At 44.0% G+C, this 18,390-nt stretch overlaps 2 protein-coding genes across 2 annotated transcripts; both read left to right on the top strand.

The window, feature by feature from the left end:
• Window positions 1–895: 895 nt before the first annotated feature.
• On the top strand, window positions 896–14,440 carry LOC120507215 (pre-B-cell leukemia transcription factor 1-like). Its single transcript, XM_039719559.1, has 9 exons — window positions 896–1,234; window positions 3,393–3,466; window positions 4,303–4,692; window positions 5,447–5,543; window positions 9,093–9,228; window positions 9,912–10,101; window positions 11,789–11,886; window positions 13,001–13,087; window positions 13,978–14,440. The coding sequence occupies exons 1-9, from the start codon at window positions 1,014–1,016 to the stop codon at window positions 14,059–14,061; spliced, it is 1,377 nt and encodes a 458-aa protein (XP_039575493.1). The 5' UTR covers window positions 896–1,013; the 3' UTR covers window positions 14,062–14,440.
• Window positions 14,441–14,564: 124 nt separating this feature from the next.
• DSN1 (DSN1 component of MIS12 kinetochore complex) lies at window positions 14,565–18,165 on the top strand. The gene is made up of 4 exons (XM_039719557.1): window positions 14,565–14,568; window positions 15,044–15,151; window positions 17,385–17,458; window positions 17,950–18,165. Exons 1-4 carry the CDS (start codon window positions 14,565–14,567, stop codon window positions 18,148–18,150), a joined length of 387 nt encoding a protein of 128 aa, XP_039575491.1. The 3' UTR covers window positions 18,151–18,165.
• Window positions 18,166–18,390: the final 225 nt, after the last annotated feature.

The following is an 18,390-nucleotide window of genomic DNA, read 5'->3' as shown; positions in this document are numbered from 1 at the left end:
AGGGCAGAATTTGCCCTGAAAATTCCACAAATCCCAGGATTTGGGAATGCTGAAAAAACCCCAAATTTTCCATCCTTTTTTCCCCCGCAAGTTCTGGGAATTCCCAGGGATCCCTGGAGTGGAACCACGTGACTTTTCCCACCTTGGCTGCAGAATTCCTTGGATTAAACAGGATTTTTTCTGGATTTCATGGGATTTTTCCAGGCAAAAATGAGGTTAAACACCCCAAACCTGGAGCCCGAGATTCCTCCAAAACTGGAATTGTTCCCAGTGGGAATTTTTAAGCTGCAATTCCTTCATTTTGCCTTTAATTCTTTAATTTTTCCTTTAATTCCTTTTTTTTTTCCCATCAAATTCTTTCATTTTTCCCTTTAATTCCTTCATTTTTCCCTCTGTTTTTATCCCAAAAATGGGATCAGAGCTCTGCTTTGTTGGGATTCAACCCCGGAGCTTCGAAATTACCCAAAACAGAGCTGTGGGCACAAAAAATTCCCAAATTTTTGGGTGGAAAAAGGGAAAATCGAGAGCTGCGGGGGTGTGGCCTCGGGGAGGAGGCGTGGTCTAATGCGAGGGGGCGTGGCTACGGTTGCCATGGAGACACCGTGACGTTTGGGCGGAGTCGAAAGGACGGAAATGGCGATTCTGAAGGCGTGGTCAGATAGGGGGCGTGGCCACAATTGGGCGGGATAACATTCAGAGAGGGCGTGGTCACATAGGGGCGTGGTCACAGCGTTGGCGGGAATATTCGTCCCCTCCTGAAGGGGCGTGGTTTCACCTGTGGGCGTGGCTAAACGCAAAGGCGGGAAGGGCGTCCCCTCATGAAGGGGCGTGGCCTTCTCTGGGCGCGGCGGGAGGAGGGCGTGGCCAGGGCTGGGCGTGACCACAGCGGCGGCAGCGCGGGGGGGGGGCGGCTCTGTGGCCGCCGGCTCGGCGCGGCTCCTGTCGCGATCTGTCGCGATTTGTCGCGCTCTGTCGCGCCCTGTCGCGCCGGCCCCGCGGCTCCAGGCCCGCCCATGGAGGCCGCGCCGCGGTTGGTGCCCGGGGTGGCCCTGCCGGGGTCTCTTTCGCCGGCGCCTCCCCCCGCCGCCGCCACCAGCGGCGACCCGCCACCCTCAGGGCCACCCTCAGGGCCGCCCTCAGGGCCAGCAGCGGCGCCGCCGCAGCACGACAGCGGCGACGTCCTGCAGCAGATCATGGCCATCACCGACCAGAGCTTGGATGAGGCCCAGGCCAGGTACGGGGAGGCGACACCGGCCACGGGGACCGGGGACAGCGGCACGGCCGTGACTCAGCGCGGGGACACCGCGGGGCCACCGCGGGGACACTGAGGGGACACCGCGGGGACACTGAGGGGACACCGAGGGAGGGGTTTGTGAGGGAAACTTCGCCGCTATTCCCGGCTTTCCCGCTCCGCTCAGGGCCCCGCATCCCGGCCGGTGCTGCCGCTTCTTCCCCGCGTCCTTCCCGCTCTGGGGGCAATTCACGGGCGTTTTGCCCCATTCCCAGCGGATTTGCCCCATTCCCTGTGGGGTTCCCCCCTCATTTCCACACGGTTTTGCCCCATTGCCCGGTGGTTTTACCCCATTGCCGGGAGTTTGCCCCATTCCCATCGCTTTTGTCCCATTCCCAGTGTTTCTGCCCCATTGCCGGGTGCTTTTACCCCATTGCTGGGTGCTTTTACTCCATTCTCAGGGGTTTTGCCCCATTCCCAGCGGGTTTCCCCCCATTCCCAATGTTTTTGCCCCATTCCCAGTGTTTTTACCTCATTCCCCATGGGTTTTGCCCCATTCCCAGTGGTTTTGCCCCATTTCTGTGGATTTTACCCCATTCCCAGTGGTTTTTCCCCATTCCCAGTGTTTTTCCCCCATTCCCAGTGGTTTTGCCCCATTCCCAGCAGCTTTCCTCTCATTCCTGGTAGTTTCCCCCATTTTTGGTGGATTTTACCCCGTTGCCTTTGGGTTTCCCCCATTTTCCGTGGATTTTACCCCATTCCCTGTGGGATTTCCCCCATTTCCAGGGATTTTACCCCATTCCCTGTTGGATTTCTCCCATTCCGGGGTTTTTTACCCGATTCCCAGCAGTTTTACCCCATTCCCTGTGGGGTCAGGCAGGACAATCCCAGGCAGAACTGCTGGGAATGGGGAAAACCCCTCAGGAATGTGGGAAGAAACCCAGGAATGGGACAAAAACCACTGGGAATGTGGGAAAAAACCCAGAAATGGGACAAAAATCACTGTGAATGTGAAAAAAAAACATTGGGAAAGGGGAAAATCCGACTGGAAATGGGGCAAAACTGCTGAAAATGAGGAAAAAAAACCACGGGAATGGGAAAAATTCCACTGGGAATGGGACAAAACTCACTGAAAATGGTGGAAATCCACTGGGAATGGGAGGAAAAAACATTGAAAATGGGAAAAAACCCACTGGAAATGAGGAAAACCTCGGGAATGGAGGAAAAAATGCCACAATTGGGGAAAACGCCAGGATTGGGGGAAAATCCCACTGAAAAATGAGGAAAACGCCACTGGGAATGGGGCAAAAAACCCCAGGAATGGGAAAACTGGAGCTGTTTGGGGCTGGAATTTTGGCCAGGACATGGTGGGACCCCCCACTTTGGGATAATTTGGAATAAATCCTCCATCTCCCCCCAGGAATTCCTGAGTTTTAGGGAAAACCCGCACTGGGAATGAGCAGAATTCCAGGATTTTGGCGGGTTGTGGATTCTTTAATTAAGTGCGGGTAATGAACGCCTCATTAGCTGCTGCTTCGGGAGGGAAATGCCTCAAATCCTACAAAAATTGGGCTTTTTTGGGGTGTTTTCCCACATTCCGTGGTTTTTGGGGAGCTGGGAGTGGCCCCGATTCGGCAGGGCGGGAAAATCGGGATTTGCTGGGAAAATGAGAGAAAAGTGGATTTTTAATGGATTTTCTGAGGGGAAAAAGGACTAAAAAGCAGCAAAAAAGAGGGGATTTTTGAGGGGCTTTCTACAGAGGATTTTTCCCGATGGAATTTGGGCCCAAACCCTGGAAAACTGGGGAATTTGGGGACTAGATATTTTAAAAAAATCCATTAAATTCAGCTACAAATGGATTTTTCTGAGGTAAAAAAGGGTTCAAAATCAGTAAAAAAAGAGATTTTGAGGTGGATTTTGCATCCAGTGGATTTTCCCTGTTGTTTATTGTGGAATTTAGCCCCAAAATTCTGAAAAACTGGGACTTTTCCTTCCAGAAAATTGAGATTAAACCCAAAAAAAAACCCCAAATTTCCCTTTTCCCCCTGGATTTTCCCATTTTTTCCAGGATTTTCCTCACTCACCTGCTCTCCCCGCAACGTGACCTCAATTTGGGGTTTTTTCCATGGATTTTGGGGCTGATTTTCCATGTTTTTTGCAGGAAACATGCCCTGAACTGCCACAGGATGAAGCCAGCCCTCTTCAGCGTCCTCTGTGAAATCAAGGAAAAAACAGGTCTGGATTTCGCCTTTTTATTTTCATTTTTCCCTCAAATCCCTCTTTTTCTCCTCAATTTCCCCCCCATTCCACTTTATCCCAATTTTCCCTCACTGATTCTCCATTAAAAGTTTCTTTAAAGAAATGTTAAAATGAAATTTGATTTTTTTGGGGGGGCATTTTTAAGGGAGAAAAATGAAATTTGGGGGTTGTTTTATGGAAAAATTCCAGGATTTGGGAGTTTTTTTTTAGGAAATTCCCTCTGGAACCTGGAAAGTCAGAGGTTTTGCTCTACAAATCCAGAAATTTCAGAGAATCACAGAATTTCTAGGTTGGAAGAGACCTTTAAGATCATCAAGTCCAACCAATGTTCTAACACCTCAACCAGATCATGGCATCAAGTGCCACATCCAGTCTTTTTTTAAACACATCCAGGCATGGTGACTCCACCACCTCCCTGGGCAGATGATTCCAATATTTTTCCCCATTTTCTGTAATTTTCCCTCCTTTTTTCTCAATTTTCCTGCCATTTTCCCTCATTTTTTCCCTCCTTTTTTTCCCCCTCATTTTTTGCCATTTTCCCCTCATTTTCTCCCATTTCCCAACCTTTTTCCCCCCACTTTTCCCTCATTTTCCCCCCATTTCCCCCTCATTTCCCCCATTATCCCCTCCTTTTTTCCCCATTTCCCCCCCTTTCCCCCCCTTTTTCCCCTATTTCTCCCCATTTTTCCCTCATTTTCCCCCTATTTCCCCCCATTTTCCCTCATTTTTCCCCCATTTTCCCCATTCCTCTTCTTTTTTCCCCTCATTTTCGCCCCATTTTCCCCTCATTTCCCCCCCATTTTCCCTCATAGCCCTGAGCGTGCGCGGCGCTGCCGAGGAGGAGCCCCCGGACGCGCAGCTGCTGCGCCTGGACAACATGCTGCTGGCCGAGGGCGTGGCCGCCGCCGCGCCCCCCAAAGCCCCCCAAAAACCCGCGGATTCACCCCAAAAAGCGGCGGAAGGAGCCGGGAAAGGCGCGGCGGCGGCGCCGGGGGGCTGCGGGCACGAGCTCGGCGCGGAGCACGCCGACTACCGCGCCAAGCTGGCGCAGATCCGGCACATCTTCCACGCCGAGCTGGACAAGTACGACCAGGTGATCCCAGGGAGAAAATTTGGGGTTTTTTTGGGGGGATTTTGGGCGGTTTTGGGGTGGGAGGGGTGGAGGGGGAGTGGGGCTAAAAGGGAAATTAAAGGGGAAATTAAAGGGGTTTGAAGAGGAAAATCCAAGGGAATTTAGGAAAAAATTGAAGGGGATTTAAGGGAAAATCCAAGGGAATTAAGGAAAAAATTGAAGGGGATTTAAGGAAAAATCCAAGGGAATTAAAGGGGAAATTAAATGGGATTAAGGGGAAAATTAAAAGGATTTGAAGAGGAAAATCCAAGGGAATTTAGGAAAAAATTGAAAGGAATTTAAGGAAAAATCGAAGGGAATGAAAGGGGAAATTAAATGGGATTAAGAGGGAAATTAAAGGGATTTGAAGAGGAAAACATTTAAGGGGATTTGAAGAGGAAAATCCAAGGGAATTAAAGGGAAAATTAAATGGGATTAAGGGGAAAATTAAAGGGATTTGAAGAGGAAAACCCAAGGGATTAAGGAAAAATTGAAGGGGATTTAGGGGATTTTCCCTATTTCCCCCTAAATCCCCCATTTTTCCCCCTAAATCCCTCATTTTCCCCCTAAATCCCCCATTTTTTTCCCATTTTGCCCCGCAAATCCCCCATTTTCCCCCTGAAATCCCCCATTTTCCCCCATTTTCCCGCTAAATCCCCAATTTTTCCCCTAAATCCCACATTTTTTCCCCTAAATCCCACATTTTTCCCCATTTTTCCCCATTTTTTCCCTATTTTTCCCTATTTTCCACCCTAAATCCCCCATTTTTTCCCCTAAATCCCCCATTTTTCCCCATTTTTTCCCCATTTTTTCCCTATTTTTCCCTATTTTCCACCCTAAACTGCGCCTCATCCACGGCAAGTTCAGCTCCATCCAGCTGCAGCTCAAGCAGAGCACCTGCGAGGCCCTCATGGTCCTCCGCTCCCGCTTCCTCGACGCCAGGTGAGCCCCTTTTGGGGGAAAATGTGCAGATTTGGGGAAAAAATTGGGTATTTTTGGGTGGGTGCCAACCACGGCAAGCTCAGCTCAAGCAGAGCTCCTGCGAGGCCCTCGTGAAACTCAGCTCCAGGTTCCTCCACTCCAGGTGAGACAATTTGGGAAGAAGTTCCTCCAATGGGTGGGAAAATGTGGATTTTTGATGGAAAAATGTGAATATTTGGTGAAAAATGTGGAGATTTGTGAAAAATTTGGGTATTTTTGGGTGGGTGTCAACCACGATGAGCTCGGCTCAAGCAGAGCTCCTGCGAGGCCCTCGTGAAACTCAGCTCCAGGTTCCTCCACTCCAGGTGAGACAATTTGGGAAGAAGTTCCTCCAATGGGTGGGAAAATGTGGATTTTTGGATGGAAAATGTGAATATTTGGTGAAAAATGTGAAGATTTGGTGAAAAAATGTGGAGATTTTTGGTGGGCATCAAAAATGGTGAGCTCAGCTCAAGCAGAGCTCCTGCGAGGCCTCGTGAAACTCAGTTCCAGGTTCCTCCATTCCAGGTGAGACAATTTGAGAAAAAATTCCTTCAATGGTTGGGTTTTGGGGTAAAAATGTGGATATTTGATGGAAAATGTGGACATTTGGTGAAAAATTTGGGTATTTTTGGGTGGGTGTCAACCACAGTGAGCTCAGCTCAAGCCGAGCTCCTGCGAGGCCCTCGTGAAACTCAGGTCCAGGTTCCTCCACGCCAGGTGAGACAATTTGGGAAAAAATTCCTTCAATGGTTGCATTTTGGTGGAAAAATGTGAATATTTGGTGAAAAATGTGGATATTTGGTGAAAAATGGGGAGATTTTTGGTGGGCATCACCCACGGTGAGCTCAGCTCAAGCCGAGCTCCTGCGAGGCCTCATGAAACTCAGCTCCAGGTTCCTCCAGGCCAGGTGAGGGAATTTTGAGAGAAAATTTCTCAAACAGGTGGAAAAATGTGGATATTTGATGGAAAAATGTGGATATTTGGGGAAAAATGTGGATATTTGGTGAAAAATGTGGATATTTTTGGGTGGGTGTCAACCATGGTGAGCTCGGCTCAAGCAGAGCTCCTGTGAGGCCCTCGTGAAACTCAGCTCCAGGTTCCTCCACGCCAGGTGAGACAATTTGGGAAAAAATTCCTTCAATGGTTGCATTTTGGTGGAAAAATGTGAATATTTGGTGAAAAATGTGGATATTTGGGGAAAAATGGGGAGATTTTTGGTGGGCATCACCCACGGTGAGCTCAGCTCAAGCCGAGCTCCTGCGAGGCTGTCATGATCTTCAGGTCCAGGTTCCTCCATGCCTGTGAGGGAATTTTGAGAGAAAATTCCTCAAACAGGTGGAAAAATGTGGATATTTGGTGGAAAAATGTGGAGATTTGGTGAAAAACTTAGATATTTTTGGGTGGGTGTAAACCACGGTGAGCTCGGCTCAGGCAGAGCTCCTGCGAGGCCCTCGTGAAACTCAGGTCCAGGGTCCTCCACTCCAGGCGAGACAATTTGGGAAAAAATTCCTTCAATGGTTGCATTTTGGTGGAAAAATGTGAAGATTTGGTGAAAAAATGTGAATATTTGCTGAAAAATTTGGGTATTTTTGGGTGGGTGTCAACCATGGTGAGCTCAGCTCAAGCAGAGCTCCTGTGACGCTGTTGCGAAACTCAGCTCCAGGTTCCTCCACTCCAGGTGAGACAATTTGGGAAAAAATTCCTTCAATGGTTGCATTTTGGTGGAAAAATGTGAAGATTTGGTGAAAAATGTGGATATTTGGGGAAAAATGGGGAGATTTTTGGTGGCCATCACCCACGGTGAGCTCAGCTCAAGCAGAGCTCCTGCGAGGCCGTCGTGATTCTCAGGTCCAGGTTCCTCCACGCCAGGTGAGACAATTTGGGAAAAAATTCCTTCAATGGTTGCATTTTGGTGGAAAAATATGGAGATTTGGTGAAAAATATGGATATTTGGGGAAAAATGGGGAGATTTTTGGTGGGCATCACCCATGGTGAGCTCAGCTCAAGCCGAGCTCCTGCGAGGCCTCGTGAAACTCAGCTCCAGGTTCCTCCAGGCCAGGTGAGGGAATTTTAAGAGAAAATTCCTCAAACAGGTAAAAAAATACAGATATTTGGTGGAAAAATGTGGATATTTGATGGGAAAATGTAGATATTTTTGGTTGGGATGTGGATTTTGATGGGGAAAAAATCGTATTTACTCCATTGGATTACAAATAAATGGATTTATTCCCCATTTTCACCCTCCAAGTCCCCCTTTAACCCTGCAATGTTTTGATTTATTTCAGATTTTCACTCTGCAAAGCCCCTTTATCCCCGAAATAATTTGATTTATTCCCTATTTTCACCCCCAAACCCATTTTAACCTGAAATAAATGGATTTATTCCCCATTTTAACCTGAAATAAATGAATTTTTCCCCCAGTAATTTGAATTTCCAGGCGGAAGCGGCGCAATTTCAGCCGGCAGGCCACGGAGGAGCTGAACGCGCATTTCTAAACCCCCTTTAACCCCCCAATAATTGGATTTATTCCCCATTTTCACCCTCCAAACCCTCTTTAACTCTTCAATAATTGGATTTATTCCCCATTTTCACCCTCCAAACCCCATTTAACCCCTCAATAATTGGATTTATTTCAGATTTTCCCTCTCCAGACCCCATTTAACCCCTCAATAATTTGATTTATTCCCCATTTTCACCCCCCAAACCCCATTTTAACCTGAAATAAATGGATTTATTCCCCATTTTCACCTGAAATAAATGAATTTTCCCCATTTTTCCCCCAATAATTTGAATTTCCAGGCGGAAGCGGCGCAATTTCAGCCACAGGCCACGGAGGTGCTGAACGTGTATTTCTAAACCCCCTTTAACCCCCCAATAATTGGATTTATTCCCCATTTTAACCTGAAATAAATGGATTTATTCCCCATTTTCACCCTCCAAACCCTCTTTAACCCTTCAATAATTTGATTTATTTCAGATTTTCACCCTCCAGACCCCATTTAACCCCTCAATAATTAATAAATGGATTTATTCCCCATTTTCACCGCCCAAACATGAATTTTCCCCATTTTTCCCCCAATAATTTGAATTTCCAGGCGGAAGCGGCGCAATTTCAGCCACAGGCCACGGAGGTGCTGAACGTGTATTTCTAAACCCCCTTTAACCCCCCAATAATTGGATTTATTCCCCATTTTAACCTGAAATAAATGAATTTTTCCCCATTTTTAACCCAAATATTCTGATTTTCCCCCATTTCCAGGCGGAAGCGGCGCAATTTCAGCCGGCAGGCCACGGAGGTGCTGAACGCGCATTTCTAAACCCCCTTTAACCCCCCAATAATTGGATTTTTCCCCATTTTAACCTCAAATAATTTGAATTATTCACCATTTTCACCCTCCAAACCCCATTTAACCCCTCAATAATTTGATTTATTCCCCATTTTCACTCCCCAAATCCCCATTTTAACCTGAAATAAATGGATTTTTCCCCATTTTTAACCCAAATATTCTGCTTTTCCCCCATTTCCAGGCGGAAGCGGCGCAATTTCAGCCGGCAGGCCACGGAGGTGCTGAACGCGTATTTCTACTCGCACCTGAGCAATCCCTACCCCAGCGAGGAGGCCAAGGAGGAGCTGGCGCGCCAGGGCGGCATCAGCGTCTCCCAGGTGGGCACAGCGGGGCCAATTCCCAGGATTTGGGGAAAAATACGGACATTTGGGGGAAATTCCCCAAATTTTGGGGCAAATTCCTGGGATTTTTGGGAAAATTCCCCAGATTTGGGGCAAATTCCAGAGATTTTCGGGGGAAAAATCCTGAGGTTTAGGGGGAAATTCCTGGGATTTTGCAGGCAATTCCCAAGATTTGGGGAAAATTCCTGGGAAAATTACATGGATTTGGGGCAAATTCCAGGATTTGGAGTAAATTCGCGGGACTTCAGGCAAATTCACGGGATTTTGGGGCCAATTCCCTGGATTTGGGAAAAATTCCTGGGATTTTTGGGAAAATTCCCTGGATTTTGGGGCAAATTCCTGGGATTTTAGGGCAATATCCCAAGATTTTGGGGAAATTTCCTGGGATTTTGGGTAAATTCCCAAGATTTGGGGCAAAGTCCCAGGATTTTGGTGCCAATTTCCGGGGTTTTGGTGCTTTGGGGCAAAGTCCCAGGATTTTGGACCAATTTCCCTGGATTTTGGGCCGATTTCTCTGGATTTTGGGGCAAATTTTGGGATTTTGGTGCCAATTCCCGGGATTTTGGTGTAAATTTTATCCCCTACAAAGAAAAAATTGTTATTTTTTTTAATTAAAATGTTTCAAACACGCCATTCCTGCCGGATTTTCCCTTTGCCAGGTTTCCAACTGGTTCGGGAACAAGCGCATCCGCTACAAGAAGAACATGGGCAAGTTCCAGGAGGAGGCCAGCATCTACACGGCCAGGGCTGGGGACGGCCACCACGGCCACCAGGGCCACCAGCAGGGCCACCAGGGCCACGGGGGACAGCAGGGACACGGGGGACACTCCCCCTCCTCGCCCAACTCCGGTGAGCAGGCTGGGATGGGTAATTAACCCCGGGTAATTAATGAGCTGCTGGGAGCCAGCGCTGGGGACAGTGCACTGCCCACGGGACACCAGGGCCACCAGCAGGGCCACCAGGGCCACGGGGGACAGCAGGGACACGGGGGACACTCCCCCTGCTCGCCCAACTCCGGTGAGCGGGCTGGAATGGGTAATTAACCCCGGTAATTAATGAGCTGCTGGGAGCCAGCCCTGGGGACAGTGCAGCCCATGGGACAGCAGAGACCATGGGGACATTGGGGACACCAGGGCCACCACCAGGGACACGGGGGACAGCAGGGACACAGGGGACGCTCCCCCTCCTCGCCCAGCTCCGGTGAGCGGGCTGGGATAGGTAATTAACCCCGGGTAATTAATGAGCTGCTGGGAGCCAGCGCTGGGGACAGTGCGGCCCATCTCCGGTGAGCGGGCTGGGATTGCTAATTAACCCCGGGTAATTAATGAGCTGCTGGGATTCAGCGCTGGGGACAGCAGGGACACAGGGAACACGACCAAGGACACTGGGGGCACCACCAGGGCCACCAGCAGGGACACGGGGGACACTCCCCCTGCTCGCCCAGCTCCGGTGAGCGGGCTGGGATTGCTAATTAACCCAGGGTAATTAATGAGCCGCTGGGAGCACTGTGGGAGTTGTTATTCTTCTTTATTTTGGTTTAATTTTGGTGTATTTTGGTTTATTTTGGCCACCAGGGCCCCTCCCCCTCCTCACCCAACTCTGATGAGCGGACTGGGATTGCTAATTAACCCAGGATAATTAATGAGCTGCAGTTCTGGCTGCTGGGAGCACTGTGGGAGTTGTTTTTCATTTTTATTTTGGTTTAATTTTATTTAATTTTGGTTTATTTTGGCTACCAGGGCCCCTCCCCCTCCCCGCCCAACTCCGGTGAGTGGGCTGGGATTGCTAATTAACCCAGGGTAATTAATGAGCCGCTGGGAGCACTGTGGGAGTTGTTATTCTTCTTTATTTTGGTTTAATTTTGGTTTTTTTTGGGATTTTTCCTATTTTATTTTGGTTTAATTCACTTTATTTAGTTTAATTTTATTTCCATTTATTTCCTTTTTATTTCATTTTATTTATTTATAATGTAATTTTTTTCTGTTTATTTGCCTTCATTTCCATTTATTTCCTTTATTTTACTTTTAATGTCCTTCTATTTCTGTTTATTTCTATTTATTTCCATTTATTCCCTTCATACTCATTTTTATTTCAGTTTAATTCCATTTATTTCCTTTAACGTCCTTTTATTGCACCTTATTTCCATTTATTTCTGTTTATTTTCTATATATTTAATTTTATTTCTGTTTCTTCCCATTTATTTCCTTTATTTCAGTTTATTTCCTTTATATTTAATTTTATTTCCATTATATTTAATTTTATTTCTATTTACCGCATTTATATTTATTTTTTTCTTTTTATTTCCTGTTTTATTCAATTTTATTCCCTTTAAAAATCCTTCTTATTCCCTTTTTTATCCCCTTTTTTATTCCATTTATTCCCCTTTTTAGCCCCTTTTAATTCCATTTATTCCCTTTTTTATCCCCTTTTAATTCCATTTTTATCCCTTCTAAAGAACCATTTTGGGTGCATTTATCACCCATTAAAATTCTCCATTTTAATTTAATTTTTTGGGGTTTTTTTGTTGTTTTTTCAGCTTCCTCTGGGTCATTTAAGATGACGAATTCTGGGGATTCTTTCCTCAATTTGCAGCCCTTGGTTTCCTACCAGAGCCCTCCCAGCGCGCAGCCCCAGGTGAGGAAAAACGGGAAAAATCCAAATTTCTGCCCTGGAATTCAGAGGAAAAATGGGAAAAAATTCAAATTTTTTTTCTGGATTTCAGAGGAAAAAAAATCCAAATTTCTGTCCTGGAATTCCAGAGGAAAAATGGGAAAAAATTCAAATTTCTGCCCTGGATCCCAGAGATAAAAATGGGGAAAAAAATCCAAATTTCTGTTCTGGAATTCAGAGGAAAAAAATCCAAATTTCTGTCCTGGATCCCAGAGGAAAAATGGGAAAAAAATTCAAATTTCTGCCCTGGATCCCAGAGATAAAAATGGGGAAAAAAATCCAAATTTCTGTTCTGGAATTCCAGAGGAAAAATGGGGAAAAATCCAAATTTCTGCCCTGGATCCCAGAGGAATTGATGCTTCCAGATTATTATTTCAATTTTAAGGGGTGTTTAAAGGTTTGGGATTGTTTAAATTGCTGGTTTTACTAAAAATCTGAAATTCCTGGTGGGATTAGGAGTGAAATTCTTCATTAAATTGTGAAATTCTCACTGAAAATCTGAAATTTTGAGTAAAATTCTTAATTAAATTCTGAAATGTATTAATTTATTAAATTCTGAAATTATTTGTAAATTTTGAATTTCTCACTGAAATTCCTGCTGCAAATCTGAAATTCCTGTTGGAATCAGGGATTAAATTCTTCATTAAATTCTGAAATTATTGGTGAAATTAAATTAATTAATTAAAATCAGGAGTGAAATTCTCACTGAAATTCCTGTTGGAATTAGGGATTCAATTCTTCATTAAATTTTGAAATTCTCGGTGAAATTCTCACTGAAATTCCCTGTAAAATTCCTATTGAAACTTTGAATTTCTCATTCAATTATTAAATTGAAATTTAATATTGAAATTGAAATTCTTATTATTAACTCCACAAATCCCCTACTCCCACTTGAAATTCCCACTAAAATTCTTATTAAAATTCCCTAATTTTTTTTACCAAATTCTCCAATCCCTCCTCTCACTCCAATCCTTTATTCCCACGGGAACTCTACCTGACAAATTCCCATTTTGGGAATTTTTAAATTCGTTTTTTAACGTTATTTTGGACTTTTTTTCCCATTTTTCTGGTTTTTCAGCTGGATTCCCTGCAGCACGTCCTGCAGCAGCCGGGGAGGTTCGAGCCCCTCGTGGGGAGCCCTTTGTTCTCCACGCAGCGCCTCGAGGTCAGCTGGGGTTTAATTCCTAAATATTCTCAATAAATTGCATTTTTTTACATGTATTTTAATTTTTATTTTGAGTTTATTTTAATTTTTTATAATTTTTATTGTAATTTTTAAAATTTCCCCCAATGTGGTCGATGTTGGGATGAGGGGAAAAAGCTGGAAAAATTGAATTTATTGATCGTGTTTCAAATCTTTAAAGCTTTTAGCATATGTAATATTATTTTATATTTAATTTATAACTCGAATGTATATACATTAACACAGATTTATATAAAAATTATTAGATAAATTTTATATAAATTATTTAACAATTTATATATATTGTAAAATTTTTATTATTATAGCAATAATTATATTATTTACTTATAAACTTATTTTTAAATTCACATAACATATATAAATATATGTTATATATTTTAAATATATAACATATATTTTAATTTATATTACAAATAATTATTATTGCTATTAATATACATTAAATTAAGTGTGTAAATTTAGATTTAAATGTATAAATTACAGACATATACTTAATATTTTAAAAGGTATTTGGCATGATAAATCAATATTAAGCACAAAATAAAAGTATACATTTATCTTATTATATTTATATAGATATATTAAAATTATATAGAAATTAGAATTATTTATATTATATATTAATGCATTAATTATTATAATATACTAATTTATATTATGTTTACATTAAATTATAAATATACAAGTAAAAGAAAAATAAGATTTTTTTGGGATATCAACGCACTCTGCTCTTTCCTTTTAAAACCACCCTCACCTCCAAACACACAATGCCCTATAATGCCATCTACAGGTAATTTCTTGATGATTTAATGCCAATTAATATGAATTAATTACATTTTCTGCCCCCTCAGGCCAATGGCAGCTGGCAGGACGCCGCCACCCCCTCGTCCATCACCTCCCCCGCCGCCGACCCGGGCAGCGACGCCTCCAATTAAAGATTTCTTAATTAAAAGGACCTTTTTGAGAGGAGAGAGGTCAATTAACGTTAATTAATCACGGGCCGATAGAATGATTGACTCGCAATGAATTAATTACCTCAGAACAAGCCAATAGATTGTGATGGCAGCGACACCTCTACCTCTCAGCGCCGACTCGGGATTATTTATAACTTCATTTTGCCTCAGAAAATGCCATTTTTTTTAAGGAAAAACTTGGATTTTACACCAAGAACCTGAAGAAGAAGGAAAAAAAAAAGTCTTGGCGTTTGTCTCCAGTTTTGCAGCAGAAAAAAATGGATTTATTTTCATTTCTGTGCGGTTTTTTACGCTGGGATTTCTGTTCTAGATGAATTAAACCCCCCCTATTGTAATTGGATGATCTCTGTATTGGAATTTTCTATAGGGAATTCTATAGGAAATTTCTATAGGAAATTTTTCTTAATTAATTTAGCTTATTAATGGGAAAGTTGCTTTACCAAACTTCTCGCCGGACATCGCTCATGGGTTGGACCTACCACAGAGCGGAGGGGCCGCGGCAGGTAAGGGCAGGGAAAGAAATCGCTGCTCTGTGTGGAGGGAGGAGCTGCTTCGGGTGATTTTGGGGCTTGGGAGGTGGCGAGCCAAAAAGTTGGATTTGGGGGAATTTTGGGCTTTTTCCAGCCTAGAAAATTACAGGATTCGGGGACAACTTTGGGATTTTAAGGCCCTGGAAGTGCCCAAACGTTCCAGGATTTTCAGGAGCTGCTCCATCCCTGAAAACCCTAAAAACGCCAGGATCTGGCTAAACTCCCGCTTAAAAATAAAACCACAAAAGCCACGTTCAGCACTGTGAAGTCCTTGATAAAACCATTTATTCTCATGGACCCAAGAAATCCCGAGCAGGCAGCGCAGCCCGAGCATCACCGAGTCTCTTTTTCCCTTCTTTGTGCTGATTTCCCGTCTTATCCCCTCAGACCTGGACTCAGCAGCGGATGCTGAGGGGTCGCCAGCCCCCAGGGCCGCCAGCGCCGCTCCTGGCGCCGCTCCAGCCTCCAGGGCCGCCGCTCCCGCCGCAAATCGTTGCCCCCCGTGCACCAGGAGCTGCGCGGTTCGTGCCTTCGTTAGCGCGGGTTTCATTAAAATCCATCCTGGGGGGGGTGAGGAGAGCTGGGGGTGCTGAGCTGAGCCTTCTGTCAGTGAGGAGTTTGAAGGTTCTGTCTTTTTTTCCTCTTTTGGGCATTCTTTTTTTCCCAGGTTTTCTCCTTAAATGGGATTTTTCCTCTTTTCCCATTTCCCCCCCCCCCAAAATGTGATTTTTCCTCTTTCTTTTCCCATTTTCCCCCCAAAATGGGATTTTTCCTCTTTCTTTTCCCATTTCCCCCCACTAAATGTGGTTTTTCCTCTTTCTTTTCCCATTTTCCCCCCAAAATGGGATTTTTCCTCTTTCTTTTCCCATTTCCCCCCACTAAATGTGGTTTTTCCTCTTTCTTTTCCCATTTTCCCCCCAAAATGGGATTTTTCCTCTTTCTTTTCCCATTTCCCCCCATTAAATTTGGTTTTTTCCCCTTTTCCCTTCCCCCCCCCCCCCCAATTTTGTTTTTTCCTCTTTCTTTTCCCTTTTCCCATTTCCCCCTAAATGGGATTTTTCCTCTTCTTTTTCCCATTTCCCCTCCCTATGTGGGATTTTCCCTTTTCCCATTTTCCCCCCAAAATGGGATTTTTCCTCTTTCTTTTCCCATTTTCCCCCCAAAATGGGATTTTTCCTCTTTCTTTTCCCATTCCTCCCCTAAATGTGATTTTCCCATTTCCCCCCCAGTTGGGATTTTCCCATTTCCCCCTCCCTAAATGGGATTTTTCCTCTTTTCCCATTTCCCCCCCCCCCAAAATGTGATTTTTCCTCTTTCTTTTCCCATTTTCCCCCCAAAATGGGATTTTTCCTCTTTCTTTTCCCATTTCCCCCCATTAAATTTGGTTTTTTCCTCTTTCTTTTCCCATTTCCCCCCCCAATTTTGTTTTTTCCTCTTTCTTTTCCCTTTTCCCATTTCCCCCTGAATGGGATTTTTCCTTTTCTTTTTCCCATTTTCCACCCTAAATGTGATTTTCCCATTTTCCCCCCTAAATGGGATTTTCCCATTTCCCCCCCCAAATGGTTTTTTTCCTCTTTCTTTTCCCATTTCTCCCCCCCCAAATGTGATTTTCCCATTTCCCCCCAAAATGGGATTTTTCCTCTTTCTTTTCCCATTTTCCCCCCAAAATGGGATTTTTCCTCTTTCTTTTCCCATTTTCCCCCCAAAATGGGATTTTTCCTCTTTCTTTTCCCATTTCCCCCCACTAAATGTGGTTTTTCCTCTTTCTTTTCCCATTTTCCCTCCTAAATGGAATTTTTTCTCTTCCATTTCCCATTCCCCCCCTCAAATGGGATTTTTCCTCTTTCTTTTCCCATTTTCCCCCCAAATGTGATTTTTTTTCTTTTTCTTGTCCTGATTTTCCTCTTAAATGGGACTTTCCCTCTTTCTTTTCCCATTTTTGCCCCCTAAATGGGATTTCTCCTCTTTCTTTTCCTGACTTTCCCCTTAAATGTGACTTTTCCTCTTTCTTTTCCTGATTTCCCCCCCTCCCAAAATGGGATTTTTCCTCTTTCTTTTCCCACTTTTCCCCTCAAATGTGATGATTTTTCCTCTTCTTTTTCCTGATTTTCCCCTTAAAAATGGGAGTTTTTCTTATTTTCCCCATTCTTGATCCTTAAATTAGACTTTCCTCCCTCTTTTTCCCATTCCCCCGTTTTTTATCCTTTAAATGTGATTTTGCCCCTTTCCTCTTCCCATTTCCCCCCTCTTGGTCCTTAAATGTGACTTTTCCCTTTATTTTTTCCCATTTTTGACCCTTAAATGGGACTTTTTTTCCTATTTCCCCCCCATTTTTGATCCCTGTTAATTTTTTCTTTCCATTTTCCCCATTTTTCACCCTTAAATTTGACTTTTTTTCCTCATTCCCCCCCCAATCCTTAAATGTGACTTTTCCCTTTTCCAATTTTCTCTATTCTTGTCCCTTAAATGGGATTTTTTCCCTATTTTACCCCATTCTTGACCTTAAATTCAATTTTCCCCCCATTATCCCCCCACTTTTGTTCCTTTTTCTCTCTATTTTTCCCCAACTTCCCCCTTAAATTCAATTTTTCCTCTTCCTTTTCCCCATTTTCCTCCTTAAATTTGATTTTCCTTCCTTTTTTTCCTGCTTTTCCCACACCCTGCCCTGCCCCAGCTGCTTTTGGGGGAATTCTGGGCCAAATTCCAGCTGATTTTTTTGGGAATTTCACCATTTTTAACCCTTTTTTTTCCCAGATTTGAGCAAATCCATCAGCCTGGAGCTTCCTGAAGTCCAACGTCTCTCCCTCCTCCTCCTCTCCAGCTTCCAGGTAAATTCACCCAAAATTCTGGAATTTTTTGCTCCTTCCAGGGCTTGAGCAGCTCCTGAAAAATCCTAAAATTAACCAAAATCCTGGAATTCACCAAAATCCTGGAATTTTTTGGCATTTCCATGGATGGAGCAGCTCCTGAGAGTCACAAAATTCACAAAAATCATGGAATTGCCTCAAAAATCTTGGAATTTACCCAAATCCTGAGATTTTGGTGCACTTCCAGAGCTGCAGCACTTCCTGAAATTGTTAAAATTCTCCAAAATCCTGGAATTTACCAAAATCCCGGAATTTTCCCCCCAAAAAATCCTTTCCCAGACTCCTCAAACACACAAAAAAAAGGAGTTTAGGCTCCAAATCTTTGTTTTAACCCCAAGAAAATCGGGATAAAAGCCAATTTTTCCTGTTTTTTGTTGGATAATTCCCATTTTTTGTTGGACAATTCCCATTTTTTGTTGAACTTTTCCCATTTTTTCCCATTTTTTCCCCAGTTTTCTGCCCGGAAGTTGCAGCAGGCCCTGGAGGAATCCGAAGGCTTCGACCCCGAGGTTTTCGCTGCCAACGGTTGGGATTGGAGCCCCCAAAATCCCCAAAATTTGGGATTTTCCTCTCAAAATCCCAAATTTCCAACTCCCCAAATGGGTGGAGACCCCAAAAATTTGAGATTTTTGGGGAAAAAGCAGCGGAATTAATTAAGAATTAATTTATAATTAATCCTGGGGGGGTTAAAAAGGGTCCTGGGTTTTCCTGATTGCTCAAAAATTCAGGAATTTTATTAAAAAAAAAAAAGACAGGGATGTGAATTAAATTAATAGTTATTTAATAAATTAATGAAAAGTGAATTAATAATTAACCAACAATCAGTAATTGATTGGGGGAGGGTTAGAGCAGCTCCTGGGGGTTCCTGATTGCCAAAAAAATGGGAATTTTGG

This window comes from Passer montanus, unplaced genomic scaffold, assembly GCF_014805655.1.
Source record: "Passer montanus isolate IOZ18808 unplaced genomic scaffold, ASM1480565v1 scaffold415, whole genome shotgun sequence".
In the NCBI taxonomy this organism is placed as follows: domain Eukaryota; kingdom Metazoa; phylum Chordata; class Aves; order Passeriformes; family Passeridae; genus Passer; species Passer montanus.
This window is presented reverse-complemented; position numbering and strand designations above follow the sequence as displayed.